The sequence below is a fragment of the Arvicola amphibius genome, chromosome 5 (genome assembly GCF_903992535.2).
Source record: "Arvicola amphibius chromosome 5, mArvAmp1.2, whole genome shotgun sequence".
NCBI classification, from domain to species: Eukaryota; Metazoa; Chordata; class Mammalia; order Rodentia; family Cricetidae; genus Arvicola; species Arvicola amphibius.
The window spans coordinates 16767650-16788427 of NC_052051.1; the positions used below are offsets into that span (position 1 = coordinate 16767650).

The following is a 20778-nucleotide window of genomic DNA, read 5'->3' on the forward strand; positions in this document are numbered from 1 at the left end:
ATAGGACAAAGGACAACGTGTGGCCTGTGGTAGTCAGAGCCCTGGAGATGGGTTGTCTCTGGAATACGGTTGTGCTATAGGTTGGGCCCATGCTTTAATCACCATGGGCTGTCATGAGTGTGCACAGCCTTCTATAAACAATTTAGAGTCAACATCTACTGTGGCTGGGGAGTAGATACACCAATCAAATGAAGGCGATTTGAATGGAGCCTCGGTAGCATCTGCTGTAGTCCTGTGTTGGCCCTACTATTTGTATTGCCGTAAAACACCCTAATCCAGTGTGTCCTTGGCAACACTCAGTCACGCCTTGATTATAGAAACTTAGTCTACTTGATGGGCTTATTTTTACACTGGGAACCAAGTACCGTGTTTATTTCATACTATCACATTAAAGATTGAATTTTATAACCTCAGAGAATGCCCTACACACAAAATGGAAGTTCCCACCCTTCTCCAAAACATGCCCACCATCCTCACCCTTCCTCAAGGGAGGCAAAAGTCACAGACACACACGAGAGCATGCCGAAAGACAGTGAGAGGAAAGTGACTCTCGCCTCTGTCCCTAAACTGGATTTATGAAGAAACAGTGCCTCCGTGGAGTGTGTATGAGCAATTCCATTCATGCTAGCCATTGTTCTCTGGACTCTATTCGAGTCAAACAGTGAGATTATGTTTTCTTTAACCAGAGCCAATCCCATATCGGGTGCATTTGTTCTTACTTTTCGCCTTCTGAGGCATCTGAATGGTCCTCCTCTGACAGGTTTATTATATTGGGCTCCATTTATTCCCACCCATTTCCCAACTTCTTTTGATAGGTGAGGCTCCTGTGAGTTTTTGTTTTCTTCCTCAGAGCAGGCTGTCCCTCTCAAATGGTGCTTTTGTTAATGCCCCTTCCCTGGTGGTAATAATGGCTGATGTAAATAATAACTGCCTGGGTCTGAGTGATGAGGTTATTGGGCTGTAAGTTCAGGTGGCTGTGTGCATAGCAGCTCCAGCATCGTGCTGTGCACAACCGTGTAGGATGTAGCATGCATGGCCCAGCCTTGGCAGTGAGTGGAGGCTGATTTCAGCTCTCAACCCTGCCACTTTCTGGTCTGGTGGTCCAGTTGAGTTTTCCTTTGTTGAACTTGATCTCCTCCTGTGGAGAAGTGGCGTCAGTCATACCTGCTGCCAGGGTTAATAAAACGTAAGTGCTAGTGTTATCATTGCTTGAGTGTCTCTGCCAAGCCAATTCTTCAGGCATCCCTGAACTGCGAGACTTCCCTTCAAGGAATCCCTGTGCTAGACCAAGGCATCCGACCTTGGTGTGATTGATATCTGGGCCTGGATTGTTTTCAGTGGCTGCGGTCCAACCTGTGTACTGTGGGATGTTTAGAGAATCCCCGTTCTCTACCCACGAGATGCCATTTGCATGTCAGCCCCAATTGTCACAACCTAATATATCCAGACATTCTCAGATGTCCCCTAAGGAAACAAAATAAACCCTCTACAAATAGCTTTTTAAAAGCTGCAGCGCGTCACTGTTCAATGGAAATATAATTTCATCGGTGGATATAATTTCTAAATTTTGAAATCCCATTATGAAAATAAAAGAAACTTGAATGTAATTTTAATAATATAACCTGTTTCATCTAAAATGCCCCAAATACTATTTAATAAGTAATCAATATTTTACAAAACTATTAAGTGGAAGAGATTTCACATTCTTGTTTTGGTACTGTCTGAGATCTGATTTTTTTACATTTAGAGTCAATTCAGATGATATATTTTAAACAGTTAAAATGAAAGCAATATTAAAGAAATAAAACTTGAGGGCAGGGGAGACGGCTTAGTCAGAAAAGAGTCTGCCAGAAAAGCCTAAGGAACTGGGTTTGTGTCCCCGGAACTGAGATGACAACCTGGTTGGAGGAGCTCACTCCCATGATCTCAGCAGCAAGAGGTAGAGATAGGTAGGTCCCTGAGGCTCAAGAGCCACCTAAACTTGATGAATCTAGAAACTTCAGATTCAGAAGAGTCCCTGTCTCAAAAAAATCAATCAATCAATAAATCTATCTATCTATCAATAAAATTAACCCTGATTCAGGAGAGCACCAACATCAACCTCCAGCCTCTACATTAAACAAACCTATATAAGTCCATCTTTTCACACACATGTACACACACATGTACACACACTGACACCACCAGCTACGCACATAAAACATACACCACACACACACACACACACACACACAAATACAAAAAATTATATGCAACAAGTAAACATGCTCTTCATTGCCTCCATTTTAAATTTCAAAATAACTGAAATAAAAATAACACATTTCAAGTGTAGGATGATATGCACGCCTGGCTCAGTGAGTACCGTTTGGCACAGTGCAAAGGTACAAATGAAATGTGACTTTATCTCCTTGGTCCCTGCTTAGGGAGCAAAGGAGCAAATGAGCAGAGTCCAGGTTCTGGACTTATTCTCTCCCTTTTATGCCACATACCAGGGGATGTGTCTCCATGTTGGGCATTATGTTTGGTTGTTCAGTGTGCATGTGGGGATGTATTAGGTAGAGAGCTGGGAAGTTTCCATGGAGAAAAATGAGAAAAAAGCTTCCCTGGCATAGACTGCCCATTTTTCTCTAGAAGGCTGACCTGAGGCTACAGTAGACAACTGACCAGTCAATTAACATTTCACCTGTAGGTACTCAATCTACTCCAGCCTCACCAGTGCAGAAAGAATGCCTCGTCTCCACCTTTCTCTTTCCTAGCCAAGCCTCTGCCTCTAGACCCAATTGGGCATGGGCAGTGTCTAGCCAAAGCCAGCGTGGGGGAATTAAAGGCAATCTCCAATAACATTTTGCTCTCACTGTCTTGACCATGCTCAGTGCCCATTGTTAATTTGTCCACAAGAAAGACTTTAGCCCAAGCCTTCTCCTGAAGCCCAAAATATATATATATTGAAACTGGGGGATCCTGAGAAAATTACCCCAACTTTATGAAGCCCAGATTCCTCATTTATGAAGTCAGAAGTCATGTACTTGAGCTCTGGCCTGGGTGGTTCAATTGTAATGAGGTGCAGCTGGAAAAATGAATGTAATCCTAACCAAGGCTAGCAGATGTTGGTTAGACCTCCCTTGGCACTCATTTCTGTGTATCTCATGCTAAAACCGTCACTATTGTTTCCTCATTGGGGCTTTGCTTTGTGACAAGATTCAGGTTCTAATGATACTCCTTGGAGGTGCTCGGACAGAGCCCTTAGAATGTTGTTTCAGGAACATCTTAGGCCTAGGTACAAAGAACTGTGGGCTTTGCAATGGGGCTCTGAGGGCAGAACGAAGGCAATGAGACTTAACAGCCACCTCCCAATGTCACTGACTGGGCCCTGCAGCCTTGAAAACCTGGAGGCCATGACAGCTCACCCATGCAGCTCATGCTGCTGGTGGCAGCAAACAGATGGTATGAGAATAGGAGCTGGAGGCAGCCCTGGGTGAAGCTGCATGCTGAATGCTCACCATTCTGGATGCTGTTTGGTGAGGAAAGGAGGGGCAGACTCTGGGGAAATCTCAGCCTTGGAGACCATCCATAGAGAAGTGGCTATTCCAGGGGCCCCGTGGCTTCAAGGAAGTCTGACAGTGTGATAAAAAGAACAGTAAAATGAATAATGTCTGTTCCATGCTTCATTGTGTTATGGGAAAATGCTCCGTGTTTCTGTTAATAGCTCATGTAAAAGTTCCCAAATCTCTACCAAGTCAGGTGCTGCTCTGGTTTTACAGAGCAGGCATCTGAAGCTTAAGTAGCCAAATAAATAAATCACAGAGTTTGGAAAGGATGGCACCAGGATTCAAGCCCGGGCCTCTCTAGGCAGTCCAAGTTTATTTACCACACTGTCTGCCAATCTTAGTGAGCGCCTATGATGAGCCAATTCCTGGGGATCCTACAGCAGTGTCCCTTAGGACTGTGTCTCAACGGCCATGTGACTCCAGAGCTGTTGCTCCATTTCTTTATCTGCAGAACAGAAATGCTAACATTGCCTAGCTGTAGAGAGAACAAGGGAGACGGTCTCCATCATCTTACACATCCATTACTGTTATTAAAACCTAAACCCATTTTCTAGATGAAGAAGCTGAGACCCAGAGAGGGCCAGGCAAACAGTCAAGCTTTCCAGTGGCCAGGCAACAGCTATGATTTCTGGGACAAGTGAAAAATAGGAAGGAAGAGAGTAACTATCAAGGCCGCAGGCTAGAGGCATCTGAAGAGTCGGATAGAATTTATAAATCCTGGTACATAATGAAGCCGAGATATAGCTAAAAGTCTAGACCAAATTTAACAGCAAAGCTTGCTGTGACAACCCAAAGCAAGAGGTGAGGGCAAAGAGCAAAGGAGGTACAATACGAAGATCCCGTTGACCTCACACCCCTCCGTTTAACCAGTTTCTTAGTTGCCATCAACATGGACCAGGACTGTGGCTGCAGTTTAAGATCAGACACACCGGTAGCAGGTCAGAGATGGTGAGCAAGGAGGACTTTCTTTGGTGCTGCTCTTAGCCACACGTGTGTCTCCAGCACTTGACGAACTGAACCAGATTCTGTCTTTATCCGTAGTCCATTCAAAGCATGACAAGAAACAAGGCTGTCGGTCCATCATTTGGGCTGCATTTTCTGTTACCAAACTCTCAACGGAATCAGTAGATTTGTCCAGACAAGGCATACAGGGTTTTCTCCGGTTGCATTCAAATGCTCATTCTGCCTTCAAAACAGCATCTAGTTGAGGGACTTCTATGGCTGGGGTTTACATGAAACCATTTCACTCCTGGGATATTTCCTTTAGGCCAAGCAGAAGTCAGGCCATAGTCTTGTACTCAAAACCGCCATCAAATTCAGATTCAGAAACCCAGTGCCATCCATCTTATCTCTCCTTCTCCATCTTTTGTAGCTGTTATTTTACTCTTTTGGGGCCCCTCTACCCAGCTCCCAAATAAATATATGGAGACATATTCTTACTAATGAATGACCTCCCTTAGCGTGGCTTATATCTAGCCAGTTTTTCTTTTTTTTTTCCCACAAGACGCGGCGTGGATTATACACACGCGCGCCAGGTCGGCACAAGCAGCACACAACACACATACACAGGATTCGAACTCGTGGACACGCACACGCACCCGCATGCGCCCTACACGCTGAGCCACCGCGCGGCTCGCTTAGCCAGTTTTTCTTAAATTACCCCATCTACCTTTTGCTTCTAGGCTTTTACTTTTCTCCTTTCTGTATATCTTTTCTTTCCTTCTTATTCCATGTCTGACTGTGTGTCTGTGTGTCTGTCCCCTGGCATCCTCCTCCTCTCCTTTCCTCACTGTTCCCTCTTCTCATTCTTTCTTTCTGTTTATTCTCTCTGCCTGCCAGCTCTGCCTACCCTTTCTCCTGCCTAACTATTGACCATTCAGCTCTTTATTAGAATAGTTTTAGATAGGCAAAGTAACACAGCTTCACAGAGTTAAACAAATGCAGCATAAAAGAACACAACACATCCTAGCATCATTAAGCAAATGTTCCACAGCACAAACGGATGGAGCACATATCTGACTAATATTCCAGAACAATCTTTGATCTATGATCTGCCAGCTCATTTGGCTGATGCTTTCTCTCAGATGACTCTGGATCTCTCTTTCCTTTCTATTTGCAGTGCTCATGCATGGATCTACTGAAGTCTTACTTAATTTACTGCTACGGCTTCATAGTTGGTATGGCTATCTTCACATTCCTCCTCTTTCAGCCTGTCCTCCCCACAGACGCATGAGTCATCCTTCAAAGAGAAGAGTCTGATCCTGACTGACACATGCCCAAAGCTTCCCCTGCACTGTGGATAGACAGCTTGCCTCTACCTTCTCAATCGCTCTGACTTTAATTCCTCCTCTGCTCTCTTTATCTCTTCCATCTTGATCACATAAGTACTTGCCTTTCTCACCTCATGTCTTCCTTTGCTGGGATGCTCTCCTTCTCTGGTCTGGCTTTCTAAACCTGTAGGAGCTCTATAAAGCCTGTTGTCTCTGGCTGATTCTATGGGAAATGGCCAGCTGCCTCCAGCTCAGAGTGAGGGCTCCACTTCAATTTGGCACAACCCATAATATGAGCTTGCCTTGGAGCTGCTTGGGTTTCGTTCTCTCAACTTTTTCCTTCTTCCAGCAAATATGCAAGTGGTTTTGCTCTTAGCCTCCTGCATGCACTGGCAGATCAAGGGGTAAGAGGTTAATTCTGAGAGAGCATGTGCCAGACACAGTACACTGTCTGTTCCTCCTTCTGCAGGGTGATTCTTCATACATCTTACCTGACATGGTTTTTGCCAATTTTGTAAGGTCCATTGTGTGCCTGAGGGCACTAAATTTCAGCTACTAGGAACTCTACATGGCCCTGTATACAAAGCCTCCCAAACGGACTAGCCCTGATCTTATTGATCTTATGGTTTGCATGGGACTGGTTGAGAAGAAGCCATGCATGATCAGAGTCATGGGGAGAGACTTGGCGTGTTAGTGTGACCAGCATCAGCCATTGTCACAACTCTAGGCCACTTCTACTCTCATCAGCCCAGCAGCTCCACTAATTGAAGATCTGTATTCCCACCAAACCTCTAGGGGAAGGGGATAGATCTGTTTTAATCCAAAACACACTGATTCAGTGTTTCCATTTTTAAAAGCCATGATTCAAAGGCCAGAAAAAAAGAAAACGCATTCATAGTGGATTTGGCTGGAATCTCAGCAATTGCTTCCCTGCTCCATGCTGGTTTATTACCTCACTTGGGTTAGCTGAGCTAATCTGAATTCCATGCTGCATGTTTTCTGGCTCCTCTCTCTGATCCTGCTCATGCTTCTTCTAATCCTAGCTACAGATTTCTCCCTCCCTTTGGGGTTCCTTCTCTCTGTTCCAGGCCCTCTGATACCTACTGAAAACTACATGTTGCAGAGGCATGATTTGGATAAACTGCCCCAGCTGGGAAGATCTTTCTTTGCTTCCTTTCCCACTTCCTGCCCCTCTGAGTCAGGTAGCACAACCATCTCTTGAGGGATCAATTTGTCTAGAGTTGTTTATTAAAAGAAAAAAAAGAACTTGCTTTTGAATAAGAGCTTTGGGAAGTATAGGTCCCTAGTGTACCCTGCAATGCTGTTCAGGCAGGAAGCCAGGACATGTTGGCCACCCTGAAGGTCCATATTCTATTCTGGCATGCTGTCAGTGGGCCATGGCCTCAACTATGGTCATGATCTTCTCTTAATGAATTTCTAAGATCCCATCCTGTCTGCATCCCATTGCTGGGATGCTTGTAGCATCATGGCTCAACTCAGGTGTATGTCAAATTGTCTCCCAAAAGATATGTTGAAGTGGCAATCCCCAGTAACTGAATATTTTTATTTAGCAAGAAAAGTCTCCACAAATGTGATTAGTTAAAATGAAGTAAAAAAGTGGACCTTAAGCCAATATGACAGAGGAGGGGAGCATCACATGAAGACACACACAGCGGAACAGAGCAGTGGCAGTGGTAGAGGCTAGAATCATCCATCTTTGAAGTTTGGAATGCCAGGACTGAAGACTACCAGGAGCTGAGAAGAAATGAGGAAGGCTCTTCCTGATGGCTGGAAAATGTGGCCCTGGTAGCATGTTGATTTTGGACTTCTGGAAGTGTAAGGATACACACCTGTTGTTTTAAGCTGCCACATTGTTATCCCAGCCATGGAAGCTCATATGCTTGCCAACATATGAGCTTGGGGCAGTGGTCTGTGGTTGAACCTCAAGTGTTGTGCCCTCACAACAGAAAGACCTCCACTGTGAAGAGATCACAACCAAGCGTTGAGAAACTCCATGACCTACCCGTCAGTCCTCTGGTGTACCTTCGTTTGTTATATTAGACATTTGACCTAAACTAGTCTCCACTTTTACGACTCTGGCCCTTCCCTTTCTGATAGAGTTTCATGTGTCACTAGTCATGGGATTTGCTGTTGGCCTTCCCTTGCCTCAGCCTTTGCTTTATAGTCAAGACATAGGTCACCTGGCTTCCATGCCCTGAGGTGATAAAACCTACACACCATTCCTGACTGGCTTTTGTACTCTGTCATGCCCTGATCCTAGGAGAGCCTCTCTTGTTGCACAGTTGTCCTGGCCCAGTACTCAACTGCAAAGCAGGAACTATAACCAGCTCACTGTGGCCATGTGCTTTCTCATGCTAGCTGCCTGAGAAAGTCTAAAGGGACTATTGCTTTGCTGCAGGGCATCCTAAGGATTTCATGTTCTCGCCTACATCTGTTCTTCACACTATATTCTTAGTCCCTGGTACAGCTCTGGGTTCTCCTGTTGGTGACAGCTAAGCGGTGTTGAACCCTCTGGGCTCCAAGCTCAATGCACAGATTTCTGCAAGCAAGGGGCAGTTCTTGTGGAACCATAGGACACCAATGTGGGGGAAAGAAAGAGAGGGGAATGCTGGATTGTGACAGGGATGCCTGCCGTGTGTGTCATACCACTGACAACATGTGGAAATCAAGTGTGTAGTCTAGAATTATGCGTGCAGTCTTCCTAGACATACTTCTGTGTGAGCATGCAGTATGTGAGACCTTCTCAGTTTACATGTTGCTTTTCCACTCAAAGGTGAGTTCCATGATTGCAGGATTGTTACTTCATTAACTCTCATGCTTGGCACCTCACAGTACTTATTATCAGTGCTATAATTGCAACATCTCTCAGGTTAGGCCATGTCCAGGACCTCCCCTCTGTGGCTGAGGGTTGAATTGGTGCTAATGAGTATAATCCACTTGGAGGTCACTTAACCTCTCTAAGACCATGTCCCTGATTTAAATTTTGTTTCTGATCAGTATCAAAGCATAACTCTAGACATCATTTGACCTCTCTCCATGGATACAGATGGCCAGATCCTAAATCTAAGTCAAGGGCTGATGTCTGACCCCTGCCTTGTATTTAGCCCTAGTGCATTACATCCTAATTGTTAACCTTGACTATGACTTGACCTTTGTGAACCTAGTTTACAAAGTGCATCTTCTTCCTGATTTTGGAGACAGCTTTGTACCCCACAGTAGTTAAGCTGAAGGTATTGTTCTGATAGCAGATCAAGTCCTTTCTCTAAATATGTGCTTGGGTCCTGGAAATGCATAGGCTAGACCTTGAAAGGGCACAAAAGAACAGGTGGAGTCATCTGAAGATATAAGGTTTTTCCAGCCTTGCTCTACTAGGGGTGTGTCAGTCTTGCCTATGTATAGAGTTCATTGCATATGACTGCTTTTAGGAAAGTCAGGTGCTGAATTTTAACACATGAAAAATATTTTGTAATCAGGGATTTTCCTGCATCCAGAAGAGAGTCTCAATAAGGATCTCATTGCACCATCTCATAAAGCCACTCACTGCCAAGGTAGACTTTGACGTGCAGAAATATTCATTGTACAAAGCAAAGTCTACCTAGAAATGCACAGTCAGGAGATGCATGGGCTGAAGCAGAATCAGCACTGGGGGAACAATTTATTTGAGTGGCCAAAGGGCTTTTAAACAATCAATTAAAGTGATTCTCATCTCACAGGGTGCTAACCTCCATTTAAGATGGAAGATGAGGGCACCTCTGTCAGCAATATTTAGCAGATTTAGTTGTACGGGCTATGATGAAGTCACTTTTAACCTCTCAGGACTGGCTAGTTAACGCTGAGGGAGTCTGGGGTATTAGAAATGTGTACCTTCTTTACACCTAACTCGGGACTTATTAAATTACTTTGTCCAGCAAGGGTTGAGCTATTTGTGAAAAACCCGTGTGTCTGTGGTGTTTTCCAGCTACCTGACATTGACTCGAAGTTAAATCTTGGTTAAATGTAATTACTGTCATGTGATGAATTGAGGCAATTTATTTATTCCTTGCAAAACATCGTAGGTGATGTCACTTGAAAGCAGACTAGAATGATCCTTCTTAGGTACTCCACTATCAATCCAATCCACTGAGTGAAAAGGTTCAGTTCTGTGGTGTGGGGGAGGCAGTCAGGAATTTAAAAAAAATTAAACATCAACCTCAAAGAACGGGTATTGGAAAGAATAGAGATAGCACTTACCTAAACTTGGCGCAAAACATGTCTTTCTATGGAAATAAAATGAGGTGCTTTGGCTGCTAAATATCAAGAAAGGTTTTAGCAAGAAAGTCCAGAGATTAATAATGAAACTAAACTCAGAGTATTAGGCACTTTAAAATGGTGGTTGATATACAAGGCAAGAGAAAAGAATAAAAGAAGTTAAGTTGAAAAGGTCAAGTTTAAATATCACTTGAGCAAAACCCGTATAATTTAGCTCATATAACAAGGTTCACATGACATGTTCATCAATCCCATGGATATTAGAATAAGGTATGCTGGTTGGAGGGCACAAAGAGAGAATCTTCAAGCAGAGGCAGGTATGAAATGGAATTGGTTGGTAGAGCAGCAGGCGGTAGACCCAGCGGGGACAGATATAAATACCTATGGCTGGTATTTGTACCAGGTTGGTTTTATCTAGCTGGTTGAGATAAGATTCTTGATCTCTTTCGTACTGGTCTCCTTCTATCTTCTAGGTACCAGAGGGCAAACAGCCAGTTTGGGGCTGAGTAACCTCTCCCCCCTTTTAGTCAAGAAGTGGCAGCATAGTGGTAGCAGTTTAATGCGAAGAGATTCGGCATCAGACTTCCAAGTTCTGTAGGCTCTGCTGCCAGCTGCTGTTATCTTGTCTCTTTGAGCTTCAGTTTCACCATCTTTGAAATGACTATGAGAGCAGAACCTGCTTCAGGGTTTCAGTAAAAATTAAAGGGGCTATGAGAGGGAACAGGCGTAAAACATAGCTGTAGTTTAAACTCTGCCGCACAGTTTATAGTTAATTATATTAGTGTTTTAAATGTGGTCATGAATCCTGCTCTCATTGACTCTTATGTTGCCATCTTCTGGAAAGCCCCAGCTTAACATGTAACTGTCATACAAGCCAGTCATGATTTCTCCATTGCAGCCCTGACATTGCTGAAATCAAAACACAGTATGAGGTGAGACATTCTCCAAATATATACATCCTGGTAACTCTCAAAAGCAGCCAAGAGTAGAGTCTGGGATCATGTGCTCGTAGAGCGCCCATGCTGGCCCCTTACCCATCTAATTTATGCCTGTTCTTCTCTATTGTCATGTCCTGTGTGGACATCAAGGTAGTCCCTGCAGACTTCCCCTCCTGCACCGCCATACCTGTGACTTCTGGGTTTATCCAGCTGAAGACACCAGTTAGAGTTGGAAGAGAAAAGGCCAGGAGAAGCTTCCCGGTTTAGCCTCAGCCCTTCCTTTGTCAGTTTGTGTCTGTCCCATGAGTCTTAATTCCCCCAAAGGTCACCTGCAGTTCTCTCTCACTGAGTGATATTGTCCTCTGGCTGATTCACTATTTTCTGTTTCTCCTGTCTGGGGTGGGTAGTAGCTTCCCAATAATTTTACTCTTGACACCCAGCATCTTCTGATTCTGGCTACCAATACCTTGGTACAATGGCTCCCTTTAAAAGGCCTAGAGTTGCTTCCCTTTTCTTGGTTGGCTACTGATTGATGTGGACCCTGTGCCAATTTCTAACTATCATCCCTTCCCTTTATGAGTAGTAAAGATTGGGGGAACTTGACTTCATCATCTAGTCTATGTCTTTTTTCCTTCATCAATATCATACTAGCGAAAGAAAAATCTGAAATACACATCTTTTTCATTAAAAAAAAAAAGTCAGCAATAGCATTTGTTTCTCCCCAGGCTTCCCGCTCCCCTCCTGTTCACTACTGTTTCTACCCTCAAAGGCTGCCAAAGTAGTTCATGATCACAATTACAAATACTTTAAATGCTTTGGGATGCAATTTGTAAAGTCTAGAGGCTTGAATCTAATGAAGTAACCAGATGCTTCTCCCACCAACTTGTTTCCTATCTTGGACTTCCATTCCATCTTAAAATAGCCTGTCGTTTAGAGAATTCGCTTCCAGCCAAGTCAAGCGCATATATAGTACATACCTGACTTTCACAGAGCCGGGAAGTTTCCCAGCTTCCTTATCTGTTCCCTGTTGTCTCCACTTGGCAAAACCGCCATAATCAGAGATGCCTGCTATGCTTAAAACCTTCTCTGGCATAGAGGTAGCAGCTCAGAGTGAGGGTTTCAAAGGTTTTTCGCTGCGGGATGCCAGATACACGCATAGCCAAAGTAAAGACAGAGAAACTCTTCAACAAAAGGAGTCATTAAGTAGACGGGGGTAAACTGCCAGCACAGTAAGATTCGCCTGAGATAAGCCACACTGGGGATAATATGCCCTTGGATAGCTGAGAGGCCGCTGTGTGTTTTAAAGAGTACAGCTTTTAGGAACCGCAGCCCCAAGAGCCAGCTTCCTTTCTTTGCTGTCAGCAGTGATCACCAGCATGGGTTACGCATCCACTGGGATTTACTTGGGTTTTATCAATTGCAATTAGATGTTCTTCATCTGTGACTTCTATTTCTTGCTGCATATCTTTACAGGGAAAAGTTCTCTCAAGTACAGCTATGCAGTTGGGCCCGACGCCAGCAAGAGTGCTTTGCGAGTGAATCATTAATCCCTTGTTGCCAAATTATGTTATTGCTACCATTAAGTCATCCAGATGTAAGCCTGATATGGACCCTGCCTATATGAGCAGAGTCAAGTGCATCACTCTGGGGATGGGGACTCTGTTTAGCTTTATTCAAAGGACTTGAGTAAAACCAGGTAGCAGGACTGCAAGGAGGTATGGTCCCAGCCTCCAGTTGCCAGAGCTTACAGACACCCTGAAATCAGTTCCCATACTGTATCGTCAGGACACCATATGTGTGTGGTTCCTTAGAGTTTGTCAAGCAACCCCTGATCCTGAGAAAATCTTTGTGATTTTAGGATTTTCTCTCAATTTTTACAAATGAGGATATTAAAAACACATTGTGTTTCATTGATTGGATCAAGGCCACTCAGCTAGTCAGCAATGAAACTCAAGGATTTCTGTATGAAAACCATTGCTTTCGGCCAATATCCTAAAACCATAGCATTTCAATATCAAATGAGGCACCAATGTCATGTAGTCTACTCTGTTTGATAAGGTGCACTCTATGGGCCTGAAAATCTCCTTTCACTGTGGGATACTTGTTTTCTGCCTCTGTGAGTACCCTGGGAAGAGGTAGGATGGGATAGAAGTCCCAGAACTATAAGGATGACAAGAGAACTTCTCACCAAGAGTATAGACATCACTGGAGTTAAGGGACACCCAAGTTAAGATGGGGAAGTCCTGTCAATTGATAGTGATAGAAGGTCAGGGTCCAATGAATGCTCTGACTCTAAGAAGATGATGGCTTTGTTAAGCATTCAGGGGTGCAAAGCAGTCAGAACAGGGCAAAAAGTAGGAGTCAGAAAACAGAAAGACTGCCTCTTCAATGAATCTTGGGAATCGCAGCGTGAATCCTAATTGGTCTTAATTATAAAATGCTTGGAGTCAGTTATTAGACAGTGAAGCATAAAGATCAGAGAAGCAGAGCACCCAGCCACTAGAGTTCTTACCTCTCTGAAATCCTCAGATCGAAAAGGCAAGATCCTGTCCCTATGAAACCTCAGACTGTACTCTGAGCTCCTGTCTCCTCCTGCCTTATATTCCTCTCTCTGCCCAGCCATATCACTTCCTGTCTCCACCTCCCTAGTGATGGGATTAAAGGCTTGAGCCACCACCACTTGGCTCTTTTTCTCTTTTAGATTGTTTCAATCTTCTGTAGCTAGGGGTGGCCCTGAACTCAGAGATATTTCTGCCTCTGTCTCCCGGGTGCTGGGATTAAAGGTGTGTGCCACCACTGCCTGGCCTCTATGGCTTACTGTTGGTTAGCTCTGCACTCTGATCTTCAGGAAAGCTTTATGTGTTACAGCACAAAGTGTCCCCACAGGGAATGATAACTATTTTCATGTTGTCACTACTTTGTGTTGGAGCTCGGCCCTTGTTGAGTAAGGAATCCCTGGTTGAAATCGAGATGATGTGGTTGTATAATAGCATGAGAGAAACAGAGTGTTAGGATCCAGTGGGTAGCTCTTCCACATTGAAATATTTCATCATGGGATTCCCTAATCTACTCAGTCCCTTCTATGCTCTGACCTTTTAAATGAAAGAGACCAAATATGTCCCATCTTCTGCAATAACATGTTAGGTGACCAGAAAGCAAGAACTGGATCTCGTCAGAATGGAATCTCTAGATAGAAACGTTCTGATCATGACTAATGCATCTGCATGAGACAAGTGATCTGTGAACTTTGCCCTGCTCTTGACTCACAGGGAGACTTTGTCAACATGTAACTGCCACTTCCACAGTCCTGGGGCAGAGCCTGTGAGTCTGAAATTTAATAAGTTCCTAGGTGATGCTGGTATCCTGAGTGCTAAATCACTTTCTACGTATCAAGTCTCCTGGTTTATCCTATCCTGGGTATCTCTCTCAGGTTGTTGGATGTATAGTTAGAGAAGATTCATCAGAGTTCTGATGAATACAGAGGAGTATCGACCAACACTGCCTTTGCCAATAGAGGTCTTAGAAATCCCTGGGGAAGATCAGGATGAGATAGCTTCTTTGTAACGTTGGAGAAAGTAGGAGGGAGACATGCATGGCCCTTGGCCTCGCATAGGGATATAAAATTGAGGGTGGGGAGACACCTCCTCGAAGCTATGTATCTTAGGTCCTGAGTGTCTATGTTTAAGGATAGACAGCTAGAAAAGAGAAAGTCAGGTATGGACTGGGGACTGAAGCTAGGAGAGGATAAGACTCTAAGCCAGTGGTTCTCAACCTTCCTAATGATGTGACTTTTCATGCAGTTCTTCATGTTGTGGAGACCACCCACCATAAGTTTATTTTTGTTGCTCCTTCATAACTGTAGTTTTGCTACTGTTATGAATTGTAATGTAAACATCTGTGTTTTCCGATGATCTTAGGTGACACCTATGAAAGAGTTGTTTGGTCCCAAAGCATCAAGACCCACAGGTTGAGAACCACTGCTCTAAGCTTTGAAGAACACGTAGAAGGAAAAGCCAAGTGATGGCTGCTTTGAGAAAACTAATATAGCCTTTGGGAGTACTCAGAGCTCAGAGGGCACAGCTGGCTGGGGTTCAAGGTCAGTCCTGCAGCCTCATGTTAGACACAGCAGAATTAGTAAGCTGAGTTCACAAGACTGTTTTTGATGAGCACATCACACAGGGGACTCAGGAGAGCCTCAAAGCTTATCTAATTTAATAACATCACCTGGTGTCTCGTTGCCAATTCTGATTTACTTGGATTGTGCTCAGGCTGGGTCCTGGGGAAGCCAAGGGTGAAGAAGATGTAACCAAATTTCCTTCCTCCTTCCTCCCAATTCTGGACTGAAAGACAGAAGTCATCAGAGTCAGAGACTGGGTCTGTCAGGGACTGGAATTGAGGCTAAGTCATTCTCTGGTTGGATTTCCAGGGCATTGAGTCAAGTAGGCAGCCTTTGATTTACCAGCCTTGGTTGTGGCACTTGTGGAATGATGGTCATTGTGGTTCGTGGTCCTATGAGAAGCCAACCCTACATGCTTACCTGTATCTCTGAACTCGGTTTTCATTCCCATCACCAAGCATCTCCAGTGCCAGCCCTGAGCACATAACTCTGACTCCCAATGGAAGTGTCACTGGTACTTCCCATGTTCTTATCCCTCTCTTCTACCTCTTGGGTCACAAAGGAATCTTGTCTTTTCTCTAGAGTAATTCTCTCCATATGTCTGCCACTTTTGAACTGCCAATGCCATTCATTTATGTGCAGGAAAGCAAGTCCCTGGAAACTACTGAAAATTATCTTAAGTGAACGTTGAGTTTTCTGCAAATTCTTGTAGTCATATCTGAGCCAGAAATGATCAGGAAAGCATAGTTGCCCCTAATAACCTCACCATGTAGTTCATGCTTTTGAAAGGCTCTGAGACCTTTGGCTTAAACTCACTGAACTTTTCTAAACTATTAGGCTGTCACTATTCACATGACTGCCCGGAATCTGGATGCTTCTCTGTGGCCGTCAGGTGAATACTAGTGATTGGCCCTGGTCACTGCTGAAGGTGCTTCTATCAAAACCATCTTGGTCTTGGGGAAAGGCTTCCTAACACTTAACTAAGACCTTCACTTACCTTGGAGCATGAGCCCTGATCCTTCCCTTGGAAACAGTGCGTGGCACAGCTGATCATGCCTTTCTTTTGGAAATCCATCTTCTGTTGGTTCTAGGACACCATACTCAGGTGGGTTTGCTTTCCCTGCCTAGATGCTCATGTTTTGTCTGTAGGTTTGTCTGCCTCTGCCCACTCCCTGGACACTACTGAGCTACAAGTCTCTTGTCTAAGCCTGCTTCTTCTTTTACTTGTTATGCCCTTCCTAGGCAGTTTCACTAACTCCCATGCTACAAATACTGTCTGTGGATCAATTTAAGAATTGATCATTTTATCTACAGTGCAGAGTTCCCCCCGCCCAGAGCTCTGGATTCACACTTTCAGCCACCTACCTTCCCAATCAAATTACTCTAAACTCAAGCAGGGTTTCATTCTAGGTTTTCTTTTTGTGCGGTTTCTAGAAGCCATAAATCCCGCTATCATCTACCACATCACGCAAACCAAAACCTGTGGCCACCCTTGTAACTTTGTTCCCCTTTAGTCCCCTTGCTCCCTCTATCGTCAGTTTTCACTGTGTTTATTTCAGGTCACTATCCTTTTTATTACATCTCCGAATCTCCACTGCTATTTCTTGAGTCTTTGTGACTATCATCTTCTACCTGGGTGCCGACGATAATATCCAAACTCATTTCTCCAAGCCACTTTGGCTCCACGTTGACGCTGAGATGATGTGCTGGAAGCACAAGTCTGACGCATGAGCACATGAGTGTTTAGATGACTGTGTCTGTTTTACTTGGGCTATGGACCAAAACCATTATCATAGCCTGCAGTGCCATGTGTGAACTGGTTCCTGCTTCCCTCTCCAGCATCCTTCTTTACCTTCTTTCTTACCTTTTAACCCCTTAAACACTACATATCTGCCATACACTAGGTTCCTTGCCACTCACAAAGCCTGGCCAAGGGTGTCTGCTTTACTGCTCCTGTCTACACCCTGGAGCTCACCCTGAGGGTCATTTCCTCCCAGAAGTGACTTACTTCCCTGTTATGCTCTTTCCAAGGGGTCATGTGCCTCTGTGCAAACCCTTAGCACAGCTGAAAGTTGCTATCTTAGTTAGGATTTCTATTGCTGTGAAGAGACATCATGACCATGGTAACTTATAAAAGGAGAAAAAGCATTTAATTGGGGTGACTTACAGTTTCAGAAGTTTAGTCCATTATCATCATGGTGTGATATGGTGGCCTGTAGGCAGACATGGTGCTGGAGATGCTGCTGAGATTCCTACATCTTGGCTTGCGAGCAACAGGAAGTGAACTGTCTCATTGGACATGGTTTGAGCATATATGAGACTTCAAAGCTTGTCTCCACAGTGACACACTTCCTCCAACAGAACCACACCTACTCCAACAAGGCCACACCTCCTAATAGTACTATTCCCTTTGGGGGCCATTTTTCTTTCAAACCACAGTTGCCATTACCAATTACTGATTTATTAAGTATATCCTCACAGTTAGGGTTATACATACCAGTGAGCCCAAATTCTCTGATGACTATGCTTGCTTACCACGATGTCTCCAGATACCTGCCACTAGTGGATGTTTACATACCTAAGGCGTGGGGTGTGAATCTCATTAGACCAGTGATAACAGGGATATTACATAGGAAGAGGCTCTCAGGGCACTTCAGCCTTGAACTGCCAGACTCCAGAACAGGTACTAAGTACAGATAACTCCACCAATGATGCCATGATCTAGAGCCAACCTTTCCTCTGAATCTGAATATAAAAACTGTCACTATTGAGGTGCTCTCTTTCCTTTGGTCTTGGTGCATTATCAACTAGGTTTTTCCTAGAAATCATACCTTCAATCTCATGAATAGAGGCTATGTAGGAGCTATTCAGAAGTACCCCTACTCTGCAATATCAGACTGCCCTGACTAAAGATGCACTGACTGTCAACCACATGCATCGGAAAGTCAGTGGGCTGCAGAAGAGCAGAACCTTGTCAGACAGCCCAGGAGTTGAATGAATTGGTCTTGCCTTTATCTGGCAGAAGTAATGAATAAAATATTTCACTTTTAATTTCTTCTATGAAAATGTTTTTTGACCCTACAGAGACTATAGTTTGGACCCAGCACTTGAACACACGGCAGCTAAAGACGCATAACTGAATTAATAAATAAGTGATTCTGGCCTGTGCATTTTTATGTCCCCACAACCTTCACAGTGACTGTGAGGAGGAGTCCTTTGGTCGACACTGACATTATATCTATGAAAAGGACACAGCACCTGCTCTTAAAGGCTTCCTATTCCCACCAAGGGCACTCGGCTAAGTAAACCAACTCGCCAGAGTTAACTAAAGTTTGGGGAAAATGCCTGGAGAGAATATGCACTCTACACACATAAACAGAAAAATTGAAAAGTATCAATGTGCTGGAGGCCTGCACTTAAGCAGCAGGGAGTTTGGGAATCAGATTCGAAGTTTTGTGTTGAAAAGCAACCCTTCAATTCAGTGCTCAGCTAAGTTCTATGAATACATGACTAAAAGCAAGAGAAAACTCAATTTGGTTCCATGAGGACAAATGTGTGCAGGCAGAGACATCATCCCTTTAGCCAAATACCAAAAAACCACACACATTTAGTGAGCCCCTATTATAAGTCAGGATCTGTGCTAACATAGGAAACAAAGATAAAAGAGGCATAATGCTACCCGCAAGGAGTTTGCAGACCAGTGGAAAAGACAGATGTGAAAACAAGCAACTAATAATATCGGTACATTGTGGTATGAGAGACTGTGAGATATCCTCAAACTGTTATAAAGTGTTATCAGAATTTAGCAGAGAAAGAAACTCTGCCGGAGGCACAGGAGGCCACAGAAGGTGTATTGGCTGATGAAGGATGAACTGGTGCTGATGTTGCAGAAAAGTAGAGATGAGTTTGGGAAAAGGTGCTTCTGACTTTAAATTGCTAACCAAAAGAATGATTCTAATGGGGAAATAAAGACAGCAGGGGAAAATTACCCTAGGATGCTGGTAGCCCATGGTCTACCATCCAGAATGTCTGAGACAGGAAATTGACTTCCATCCTTAGTAAACACATGGAGAGGCTTGTCTCCGCCTCTCTTTGCTCAGTTACTTTGCTATGGAACAAGCAAAGCAGCTGTTTGAAGATGGAGAATAAGGAGGAAGGGGCTTCGGGAGATGTATTCAAAGTTTCTCATCATTAAGGCCTAAGTTTGAAGTTACCAACCTGGTGAATATTGTTCCTGACATTAATATCACCCACGAGACTTCTAGCAAGTCCTTTCATTTCTTGTTTTTTTTTTTTCTTTTTGTTCTTTGGTATTTTTGTCCATATTTAAAATTGGGAAAACAATGTCTATCTTTGGAAATATTTGTGATGATTGGCCAAGTTAGAGCCCTGAACCATCCACACAGTCTAAAGACATAAGTGGTCAGTTCATACTTTCCTTTACAAGAGAGACTGGGTCAAAAAGTTAACATACAGTATTACATAGTTGCCAAAATTGAAATTCATCATGTTTCCTAAACCCAAGGCTATTCCTTTTTATCCACTACTTTTTCCTCTACTTTGGCTTCTTATATAAAAAATAATAAAGCAAAAGATTCCTTAGCTAACAAATAATTTTAACTGTGTTACTTTAACATAAAGCTATTATTTCCATTACATAATCTGAAACATAATTCTATGAGCCCAGAAACTGACTGGTGAGCCAAGGACAGAACTCTCACAGCAGAGCAACATAATGAATAAAACCTTGTGCTCCCACATGGCAAGTATGAGAAACTCTTCTGTTTGCTTTAGAATGTCAGTTTCTTCACCTCGAAGAGGACATCATAGTAATCCCAACCTCTTAAGGAATCACTTCTCAGAGGGGACTACGTAGAACAACGTATCTACAGCTCTCAGCACATTGCCTGGCACATGGTTAGCTTTAATAACTAGACACTGTTCTCACCGTCACCATCGCCTGGTCACATGTGAGCCTTTCTGACGTCTTCCTCCTCCCGTTCTCCTCCCAAGGTGCTTCCACCCAGAATTCGAACACTGTGGAGCCAGAGAAGCAGGTAGACAACACGGTGAAGATGGCAGGTGTGATCGCTGGTCTCCTCATGTTCATCATCATCCTCCTGGGTGTGATGCTGACCATCAAAAGGAGGTGAGTCTTGACACTGCCCGGAAGATCTTGCTGACTCCATGACCCTAGCACTAGCATGTGGCTGGGGCGTTTTTCTGTCAACTACTGTTCAGTAGAGCTTTTTCCCATAGTATTCTTGAGTTCCTTGTGTGATTGTTTGAGAGATATATATGTTGCCTCCTTGACAAGTGTCTTTGAGAAGGCCAGCTTTTTAGGTGGTCAGTGATTCCTATTGCTTCATTGTTGTGCCATGGAGTCTGGTTATGATGAAGTAAGTCTTCTTGGAATTAACTACTGTAGATGGTTTGTGACACCCTCAAGATGGTTGGGGAGCTACAGGAACACAGATGAGCACAGTAAAATGATACTTTACCTTTTCTTTCCTGTGTTTCCCCAACATCCACCAGTCAAGAGCAGCCTCTCCTGCTGCCTCAAAGCCTCCAAAGGAGTGAGATTCCAGAAATTCTCCTACATGAGACTCCTTCCTTTGCCATGTCTCACCAAATCT

General features: G+C 43.9%; 1 protein-coding gene across 1 annotated transcript in view; it reads left to right on the plus strand.

The window, feature by feature from the left end:
* Ptprt (protein tyrosine phosphatase receptor type T) overlaps positions 1-20778 on the plus strand; it is a 784117-nt gene that overhangs the window by 602496 nt on the left and 160843 nt on the right. Inside the window, exon 14 of the mRNA XM_042055120.1 lies at positions 20156-20291. Coding sequence (XP_041911054.1) covers positions 20156-20291 — 136 coding nt within the window. The remainder of the gene's footprint in view (positions 1-20155; positions 20292-20778) is intronic.